The sequence below is a fragment of the Neltuma alba genome, unplaced genomic scaffold (genome assembly GCF_004799145.2).
Source record: "Neltuma alba isolate B1F8T4 unplaced genomic scaffold, ASM479914v2 tig00013253_pilon, whole genome shotgun sequence".
Classification (NCBI taxonomy): Eukaryota; Viridiplantae; Streptophyta; class Magnoliopsida; order Fabales; family Fabaceae; genus Neltuma; species Neltuma alba.
Window position 1 is genome coordinate 75,023 of NW_021637547.1, and position 10,875 is coordinate 85,897.

Here is a 10,875-nt window from a genome sequence, read left to right on the forward strand (position 1 = left end):
GGAGGGCGAGTGGGAGGAAATTGATGGAGACGGTGCCTTTTCTACTTTCTTCAGCGCCACTGCTACAAGCAAGCAGCGTTAGGGCCTGGCTTCGTCTCTTTCTTTTCGACCCGGCCTACTCAGTCAATCCCCTATTATTTATTATTATTATTCCCACCTTTATGCTTTTTCATTGTTAAAAAAAACTCTTTAATACGTAAATCAGATTTCTTTAATATATTTTTATCCTATTCTTGTGAAATATGAGGAAAAAAATATTTTTTTTACATATTTATATTATGGTATTGAATCCCGAGACTCAGTTATTTACTCACTTTTTTTGAAAAATACGCATCTGCGTCGTACGTTAACTCTAACTCAATTTACAAGTAAACATACAGTGGAGGTGAGGGTGATTCAATTTAATATAGCTTTTTTTTTAGTTTTTTTTTTTTTTTCGTTTGCTACTTTCAAGTTCGACTATTCAAATAATAGCTTTTCCCAAAATAGGAGTTGAATGCAAAATGCAAATGATAACCACCCCAATGCAATCCTTTGAGGAGATATTACCATAATTTTCTCGTATCCATTTTTATTTCAGTAATTAATAATAATTTATACGGTCAAATTTTATCTAGTTGACCGGATCACTGATTAGTTATTTTATCGGCCAGTCATTAAAATTTAATATTTACGGAGCTTCACAGTACTTGTTTACAGGAAATAACATTTAAATAAATAATTGCCTTATATAAAAATGGCCGAACCTGGCTGCTTAATACTGCCGCACACGCAATCATAATCTGAGATAAAAATCAGATGAAAGGAATTGGATTGCCAACGATTAGTCCTTGGCTTGTCAATTATGAATGTTCTGGAACTATGCATGCCTCGCGTTCCAGTCAACCAAAAAAAAAAATTTGAAGGTTACCTATGTTTGGTATGAAAAAAATATTTATATCAAATTATTTACATTTATTGTGTTAAGTTTTCTAATCACAGTTAACCATATGTCATATTTTTAAAATATTAGTATGAAATAAAAAAAAAAGACATATAGTCATATATGACTAAAGAATTTGATATAGTAAATATAAAAAAATTGATATAAACCTTTTCTTTTGGGGCACAGAGAATTAGAGGGGATGGGAAAGAAAAAAAATTAATAACTACATTTTAAAAATGAAAAAAATGGGTTTATAAAATTTTAATACAGAGAAGACGAAAATAAAGAGTAAGAAAACTAATTAAAAGTTTTAACTATATATTTTTTAAAAATTTTTTAAATGAACTTGTTAGAATTATTTTTCCCATCCCCTCTGATATTCTCATACCAAATAACGTTAAAGTTGCATTTGAAGATGAAATTAAAATAAGATTAGCCACTCATGGAAATAATGAGAGAATGGGGAAATTAAGGATGAAAATGATGAGATCACGAGGTGGGCAGATCACAAATGTTACGGTACAAGGTACCACAAGATTGGAGTAAATTGGCAGGAGGTGGTATGCATTTGTATTTAAAATGAGAAAAGAAGAAAAAGATCATAAAGGCCAGGGGGATGGTTAAGGGGAGGATCAGGCTTTTGCTGGCAAACGCAATGATTACTGTATATTTTTCTGAAGCACACGTCCGTGTACCGTGCGCGTCAACCCTATTGTCACCACTCCCGTACTGTCTCCTCCCTAGGGGCACTCTCGTCTTCTCACCCATCGTCTCTCCCCCTCCTTTTCTTTTTTTTTTTTCCAGTGTATTTACTCATCTCTCCATCTCCATGTGCCATGCTGAGAAAAATTATAGAAATAGAATAATTAAGCCATGTTGATATAATAAAAATGTCTACAAAGGAGCTACATTGAGTTTTCATTAAAAGCAATCAAATTGTTTATAGCATATATTACTACTCCTAGCTAAATTTATATTTTATATTGATGCATTCGCATGTTTCTAAGTTGTAATACCTTGCTGGTCCAAAAAAAAAAGTTGTAATACCTTTAAACTTCTATTTAGATTTTCGAGGATACATCATTTGAGCAAATTTTATCTAAACCGAGTCTACATACTTTTATATTGGAATTGATGGGTGAATTGGGTGATATAGAGGTAGATGATGTACTTGTGTTCTTGTAGAGATAAATGAGATTAGAAGGGTGGGGATGGAAATAGGTTAATCCCTATCAAGAGCATAAAATCTAGCCTACATAAAAGCTAGCTTAGCCTATTTAGTAAATAGGTCAGGTTGATATTCAGGCCTGTTTAAACAAATAGATTAGGCCTATTTTCATAAGGCTTAACCTACAAATCTATGAGTTTGACCTATTTAGTTTTTTTTATTAAATTTGTATTATTATATATTATACAATATAAATCAATTTTATAAATTATTTATAAAATTACAAATTTTAGCTTGACCATAAGTTTCACATCATAACATTCCTATATAAGATCAGTCCCTTTTCATTCATCAGCTATTCATCTCTACCTCTCTTTTTTTCGACCGCTCAATATGTCAGTGTTAGCTCACTTCTTCTCTCCTAATTTTTGTTGTTTGCTAAAGCATAACACAGATTTTTAAATAGATTTAAGAGGTTATATATAAATGTCGAGACATAGATTTTTTTTTTTGAGTGAAAAAATATCCATTACTCAAAAAAAAATGTATAGGGTTCAAAAGAATCGAGAAAGAAACAGTAAATACAAAAACAGCAAGATCATCCTATGTTGAGATTCCTAAGAGTTTCATTGACAAGACCTGTATGGTTAGTCAAAGCTATAGCTTCGTTTATGGCTTTGACATGCTCCTGCATGGAGGTATATATTTTTAAATTTATTTAAAAACCTACATTTTAAATAGCCTTTTAAATAGGTTTCAAGTCTTATTAGGTCATTTGAAACTAAAGCTCAGGTCTTAAAAAAAAAAAAACTGGCTCAGACTTTAAATATTAATCGTAAACCTATATTTAGCTAAAACCTAACCCAGTGTAACTTATTTTTATCCGTACAGGAGGGGAAAAGATAGAGATTAGCTAGGGAGTGTTGATATTTGACATAGGAAAGAAGCTTTACGCAAATTTAGATAAAACCCTTTCGTAAAATTTCTCTCAAAAATTAATCTAAATGATGATTATTATTATAAGTAATGTGAATTAGAGGGATGGATGCAGGAAGCACACAGTGGTTTTGATGGACGGCATATATAGGATAGGCAGCTGTTACTTGCTTATTATATATATTTGATTGATTGATATGCAATTTATTGCGAGTGACTCAACCTTAAGCCCTCTCTGTCGTGCCTTTCCCATCAGCTACCCCCCCTTCGTTTCTCTCACCTTTCCTTCGCTTCTCAGTTTCTGTGTACTCAAAATTTCTCTATTTATTTATTTTATCTTCCCTGTTACCAAGAGCCACCTCCATAACACGCACGCACGCACGCGTAAAACTGGTTTTAGCCTTTGTCCGTTCGAGGGTAATTAACACATCGCTGTTTTTGTACGTATAGCTATATATAGTTAACGCGGTTTTTTTTTTTTTTTAAATTAGTAGAAGCTATTATTGAGCGACGAAAATGGCGCATAAAAATGGTGTGATAATGAAAACAAAAAGGTGGGATTGGGAACAAAGGAGGAGAGGCATCTTTATAACTTAGCGATAAAGGAGGCTTTAATTCATGTTTAGTTTTCCCAGGCTTAACGTTTCATGCTCGAAGCGATTACACGTCGGCACCTCTCCCAGATCTATCTTTCTCCAGGCCCATCGGCCCGATTTCATGCCACGTGCACCTTTGTTTATCCTTCAACCCTTTTAGCAAAACTAGCTCAGTTGACCAGTTCAAATGCCCAGTATCATCTACTACTAGTCTACTCCTGTTAGCAGTATTATATTTTTTAGTTATAACCTCAGGCTCAGGATCTGATCCTCTGAAAGTCAAGAGGATGAATTCAGTCAACGACATCCCACACAGTCTCTCCAATGCTACGTTTTAGAGAATCCAGATCCCTACCCCTATAGCCATATATATATATTTTTAAATTATATTCCTCCCTCCTCTCCTCTCTTCAGCTGTGTCATATATTCTGAAAAAGATTTCTCACCACACTCACTCCCTTCCTACTTCCTAACCTTAAAATAAGAGCGGGGCTTGGCTGCATGTGTTTGTGTGAGGGGATGAAGTAGGAATAAAGAAAAGGAAAAAGAGGGAGAAAAGAGGGGGTGGGTGAGGGGAGTGAGTGCAGAAGCAGAAGGCAGGGACCAAAAGGAAGGAGTGCAGAGGGACTCAGTGTGTTGGTGAGCAATTGCGTACAGAAGGATTCATCTCATTTATTGTGTTCCTCCGTCTCCTGTTCTCATCTTCTATCTCTTTCTGTTTTATGTACCCTCCCCTCCTTTTTGTCAGTATTATCATCTTCCTTCTCTCCTTTACCACAACAACAACCAAACAAAAAACAATAGTAATTCATTAACCCTGCATTCAACTTCTCTCATGCTAGTAATTAATCACACAATCATAGTTTGCGTTTGTCGTTGTCAGTAATATTCATACAAATGAAAAAGGGAACGCGACATCCAGTGCAACTTTAACTTATTGGTTGTGCAAGTATATATATCTATGTATAATTTTGGAGACAGACTATACATACGTGAATTTTAATCTTAGTTTTAGATGTCAGAGTATGTATTTATTAGGTGTGCGCTTTTCACATGGGAGCAGGCCGTGACGAAATCTATGATGGCTGTACTAGCTGCAGCCACACGAAACTCTTCATTATATATATACACATCCACATACTATATATGATTGATGATTAATTTGTATGGCCAAACCTAATATCAAGTTAACTATATATATATTTTTCTCAGAGGGGAATCTTAGCCATATATATAGAATGGAGGTACATGCACATAATAAATGTAGGCGAACGTGATGAATGAAGGAATTAAAAGGTGGGCATAGATGGACAGATCTGAATATACCAGTGGATGGAAGAGAGAGGGAAGAAGAGGGAGCAAAAAGTGACAAGCAAAATCTTCCGGGGGGTTCCATACTCATGCCTAATGCTTTTTGTCGCTGTTGACTTTGTTTCTCTTTCTTTTGGTGGGAAGCAGGCAAGGAACACCCCGTCACGTGCATGGATTTGACAACATGGAATGAATTCCGAGGTACCTTCCTCTTTTCTTCTTATTATTACTCACTGCCTTGAATATTCTGATCCCATCATTAACGCCCCCTCTTTCTCTCTCTTCCGTCTTACCAAATCCCTCTCTCTCTCTCCAGCTTCACAGTGAAAAAAGAAAAGGGGTTAATGTGTTGGAAGGAAACAAGACAAGTCGCCTACAATTTTCTAATCAAAGGGCTCTCTCTTTCTACAAGATTTTGCAGGGTGAGCTAGCGTGTGCGGCGTGCGATCCAGCAGCATGCCCAACCCACTTGAGCTCTGGTTCAGCACTCTTCTGTCTGCTGTCTTCACTGCATTCCGCATTCTTGCCTATCGGTTCTGCTCGTGTTTCCCTTCTCATCACCTCCCCCCAACCAAAAGGATTTATTTTGGGTAAGGTTTCCCACGAGAATATGAAATGAATAGGTGAAATTTGGGCCTACCTTTAGGTCCACGATGAACATCCAGGCCCAAATGAGTTTTATTTTACCAAGTCCTTTGTAATTTAGCCCAAGAGTAAGTCGCTGCCAAATGCAGCTCAATTTTTTTTTTTAAAAAAAACAATACAGAGTTTTTTTTTTTTTTTACCAGCAATACAGCGGTAATATAATATCCATACGAAAATGGGGAGAAAATACTCGGGTCTCATGCCTTCCTTTTACCTTCACAGTTTAATTAGTTTTGGAGATTAAGGGGGTGTTTGGATAGAAACCAAACCATGGTTTCAGAAGTGCTTTTACGGATTACGAAGTAAATATGTGGAGGAGATTATCTCGTTTTGCAGAAAAGTGCTTCTGAAACCATGGTTTTGGGTTTCCCAAACACCCCCTAAAGCTCCTTTCCCCGGGGGAGATCCAAATTCTCTGAGAGTCTTTGAGAGAGAATTTTGGGAGAAAACATGTGGAGGTTTTAGGTATATCCGTGTCCTTAAAAAATTTTATCCATATAGTCCCTTGCTATTTGAATGAAGGAAAAATCATCCAGACCGTGCGAGCAAGATCAATGCAGGTGGCTGCTTTCCCAAATTAATTTTGATTTGAACCCTGTGGTCCATGTTTGAAGGAAATTATATGACTGGAGATGACATATAGTTGCCAGTCATACGTATATACAGTGGCGTTCTAGACACCCCATTGAACCCGGTATGGGACGTTGGGTGTTTTGTGGCCTCTAAACGCAAAACAAAGGAATTTTCCCAGGTTTTAATGTCAGGGCACAACTCTACTGAATTCCCTTTCACAAATCACGCGTCTTTATCCGTTGCCAGTGTGAACATATCCATGAAATTCCAATAAGGTTACTTGGTGCTGACTGTCTGGCGGGGGCAGGCGGGCCATTCATTGAATAACAGCCACATTATGATGGCTCCGTACGCTGAATTCTTATTAACGAATTAAATTAATTTTGTGATTCCAGAAAAACAACGCACGTCAACCGATTAAGCTTCATTTCCCACCCATTAAGTAACTTGCTCTTTGACGTATTTATAATATTTAGAGTTTTATCTTGATTTATGTAAAATGTATTCATAAGTAATTCTAAATATGATCTACCCTTGATTGGTCAAACTCTATATTAAAAGCACGGTCCTTACTTTTTTGCCATAATTTTCTTTTGATTGACGAAAATCCCAATCATGTCGTTTGACCGTTGATCTGGCCCGGTCCATGAAAAATGACCCCTTCTTGGCGTGACAAGGCCGACGGCCCACAGTGTTCTCAGTGGAGGGGTTAGCCTGAACCACCACGGGAGATAAATGCCGGTGGTGGCGATGTGGCGTAGCTAATCCATGCAAGGTTTATTAATTTATTAAACGATTAGTATTTACATACGTTCACTTTTATAAGTATTTACATAGCTAATCCCTCCACACGAAGAATTCGGCACTCACAATGCGTCCAACACGTGAAATTCTAAACTTTGCTTCGCACACGGCTTTCTTTTAAGTACCTGTTTACATTAATTCTGCATAATCAGGCTTATCATTCTCTGGCATGACCCTTGTATGACTATCGGACTTTGAATCACGTAACACAGTATGTGTCAAACAAAAAAAATTAAGTTCAATGGCTCCCGGTGATCATGAGGCGATAAAAGCGGGCCCATCTCGGAATTAATCCACACTTTCAGGCCAATAAACTGAAACTGGGATTCTCTCTCTCTCTCTCTCTCTCTCTCTCTCTCTCTCTCGCTGCACGCACATCACTTGCATATTCATCTGAATGGAGACAATGTATGGTTAGATTGATGACTATTTAAAAGAATCCTATGCTCACATGCAGAAAAATTCAACAAAAACAATTTTAAAATTATTAAATCTCAAATAAGAAATTTTAATTAAAAAAACCTGTTATTATCCAAACTCATTAAAACTTCAACAAAAACTACTTTTGAATTTAGCAATTTTAAGTTTTTTTTAAAACTATTCTTCTTAACATATATGCATGTTTATGATAATTATATAGTTTGTTGGCTTCTTGTTTAGAGAAAGGGTAGCCGGGTAGGCAGGTACGCAGCCAGTGGCGGGGGAATAACGACCACAACTAAAATAGCAGAATTAATAACAGAATTTCAAGATTAATTTCTAGCAAGAATGAAAAATATAAAACAAAATAAAGGAAAAATGAGAAGGTGACATCCTCTTCCTGTCAGGTGGTGACGGACTTGGGGGTTGACACGGGCGGATGGAAGAGAGAGAAGATATTGACCTCTCAAAATGGAGTCTTCTTTCCCGTTTGGCATGGGGGCAGTACGTTGTAAACCGCTTTCTGGTTGCTCTTCTAGACACAGAAACAGAGGAAGAGCTAGAAGGAGAAACATATCCCAACAAACTCATTCCTTCTTCTCCCTCTCCCTCTCCCTCTTCATCTAAACCTATATATTATATTCAGATGCCATAATCATCCATCCTCGTTCTTCTCCTTTCGCTTTTGCGAATGGCGATTCTTCTCTCTCTCCACAGTACTTCTCTGCCGCCTGCCGATCTCTGTGTTCCTTCTTTACTATAATAAAACCCTTCTCTTTTTTGAATCGCTATGCGTTGGTTATCTTCCCTTTCCTTGTCCCATTCTCATGGTCTCAAATCCTCCTCTACCTCTTCTTCTTTTTCCACCTCCGACGTTGACCACCCTAAGAAGAAGTCTGCAGATGCCAGTCGGGGTTTGGGTGGCGTTTGGCCTTTCGGTATCGGCAAAAAGGCTAGCCGCCCCAAGACGCTCCGGCCTATAGGTGATAGTGATGGCAGGTCCCCTCCCAGGTGGCATGATTCCGATGATGACGTTCTTGTGCCCTTGGCTCATTCCACGACCCCCTCTGATCGTCAATTTAGTCGTTCCAATACAACGTCCTTTCTTCCTCCTCCGTCGCACCTCAACCCTTGCCCTTGCCGGACGCGGCGCTCTCTCGCCACATAGACGCTGATTGCCCTTTACCTTTCCCGAAAGATGTGGCCGGACCCAACAGCGCTGCGAAAGGGCTACCAGATCGCGATCGAGCTGATGGCGTGATGGGCGGGGTCTCCTCTGTTTTTCGAATTCAGAGGTAATATTTTTCGCCTCTTAATTGAGCTTTTCTTCGCCTGCTTATTTGTCACGTGGTTCTTTCATTCTCACAACATTTATATTTGAAAAGTTCCCATATTTCTTTTTCATTTTTAATGAAAGCTATTTGTACGATTATTCCTTTTTTCGTGTGGCCTTTCCCTAATCCGCGGATAGGCGACATTTCCATTTTCTTGGCAATGATCGGACACCAAGATATTACTACTCATTTAGTATAGTGTTATGTATCCATGAAAGCGTTTGATTATAAACATGCGTAATAATCTCAGTGAATCTAATAATGTCTGCTTGCCGCATTTGCTAGCACTAAGAGTTTACTAACATTTGGCTTAAGTATGTCCCAGTGTGTTTGCTAGCCCGGGCGTAAAAAAGAATAAGGCGCAAGCGGAAATGGGGTCATCTGTGATGATGCGTCAGGATCTAAGTGGTAGCGAAAGTAATCAAGTTAACTTCCGCATTGAAGTCCCAACTTGGAGTGCTCCAGTTAGTCCTTTGAACAGTCCCTTGGTGAGCCCGAACAATGGAAGACATAGTGATTTCGTTCAATATTGTTACGTGTGTCCCCCGCCAAGTCAATATTGGTCGGCACCAGAGATGGTCACGTCTGATGCATCATCAGGGACGACGCATCCTGCATTATTTGATTTAACTGCATTATCTACTGATACTTCTCCTCATCACAGTCCACGAGGTAGAAGTCCTAACCAAAATCTCAGGAGCCGAAGTGGAGCTTCCTCGCCAATACGTCCCAGGTTATCTCTCGAGACCTCAGTAGCACGTCGCGACTTCAATGCCCCCTCTCTCAACGTTCACCCCTTACCATTGCCTCCTGGGGCACCCTTGCTTTCCCCATCCCCTAAATTCTCCCCCACTGTGCCTAAGTTAGAGTCCTCCTCGATGAAAAGCCAATGGCAGAAAGGGAAACTAATTGGGCGTGGTACGTTTGGAAGTGTTTATGTGGCTACCAACAGGTATATGAAGTTTCTAAAGCATCTTATGCTTTTCTCTTCTCTTCCTTGCTAGGTACTGAAAGAGTTTTTTGTTTTGTGACAGAGAAACTGGAGCATTATGTGCGATGAAGGAAGTAGAAATATTTCCCGATGACCCCAAATCCGCCGAGTGTATTAAACAGTTAGAGCAGGTTGTCCATTACTATCTGCTTGTTAACTGTGCAAGTATGAAGTTTTATTAAATATGCTCTTTCTTTCTTCACATTGACACTAGTATGGATTAACATTTGCTCGTTATCAGAAATATGGTACTTCATTGAAGAAGTCAATGCGCTAGTTTACCCTGATATAGTCCTTGGTTATTCAGCATAATTCTCCACGTTGGAGGCGTCAGAGCTATGAAGAAAACATACTAATCTAGATTTGTATTTCATGACCTGTGCATTTTATTTTGAGGTTGCGTGAGCTCACTATGGCTTTACTTATATCCTCCCCAAACTAATTATGCAAAAATGTTATTTTTAGTCTTCTACAAATCATCATCCACACAATCAAAGCTTTATAGCTTTCTGATTCCTCAAGCTCTTTCTTACTAATTTATCTCTCTCAGGAAATCAAAGTTCTTAGCCAGCTGAAGCATACAAACATTGTGCAGTATTATGGCAGTGAATCGTAAGCAATCTACTTGTTCATGATTAGGTGCACATAATTAGTTATATATTTCTTGAACAACCATAAAAGTTAACTTTGTTGACTTTTTGTTGTATCATGAAGGTTGAAGACCGGTTTTATATTTATCTGAATATGTCCATCCTGGATCAATAAACAAATATGTCCGTGAACATTGTGGCGCCATAACAGAATCTGTTGTTCGAAGTTTCACTCGTCATATTCTTTCAGGCTTGGCTTACTTGCATAGCAAAAAACAATTCATAGGTACATCATCATATTGGTTGATATGGTGCATAGCATAAGATCTGGAGCCATCTACTACATGAAATCCCAAGATATTGCTACAAATTTTATTGGATGGAAAATGATTATCTTTGCTGGAATTGTATAGGGACATTAAAGGGGCTAACTTGCTTGTTGATTCTACTGGGGTTGTTAAGCTTGCTGACTTTGGGATGGCCAAGCACGTGAGTTACTAAAATTTTCCCTCTGAATATAGACTTTTGAGTCTCAGTCTTTATCCTATGGAGAGAATGGTTATCTCATTGCACAATTTTTTC

At 38.1% G+C, this 10,875-nt stretch overlaps 1 protein-coding gene across 1 annotated transcript; it reads left to right on the top strand.

The window, feature by feature from the left end:
- The first annotated feature begins 7,822 nt into the window (after window positions 1-7,822).
- LOC114735796 (mitogen-activated protein kinase kinase kinase 5-like) lies at window positions 7,823-10,445 on the top strand. Its single transcript, XM_028923551.1, has 5 exons — window positions 7,823-8,673; window positions 9,038-9,664; window positions 9,747-9,834; window positions 10,254-10,315; window positions 10,418-10,445. The coding sequence occupies exons 1-5, from the start codon at window positions 8,639-8,641 to the stop codon at window positions 10,443-10,445; spliced, it is 840 nt and encodes a 279-aa protein (XP_028779384.1). The 5' UTR covers window positions 7,823-8,638.
- The last annotated feature ends 430 nt before the right edge of the window (window positions 10,446-10,875 follow it).

Bases quoted from the DNA above. Each gene is read 5' to 3' on its own strand.
- LOC114735796 (XM_028923551.1), top strand. From the start codon at position 8,639: ATGGGCGGGGTCTCCTCTGTTTTTCGAATTCAGAG. The intron at 9,665-9,746 runs GTATATGAAGTT...GTTTTGTGACAG, and splicing joins GTTTATGTGGCTACCAACAG to AGAAACTGGAGCATTATGTG. The intron at 10,316-10,417 runs GTAAGCAATCTA...TGTATCATGAAG, and splicing joins CAGTATTATGGCAGTGAATC to GTTGAAGACCGGTTTTATAT.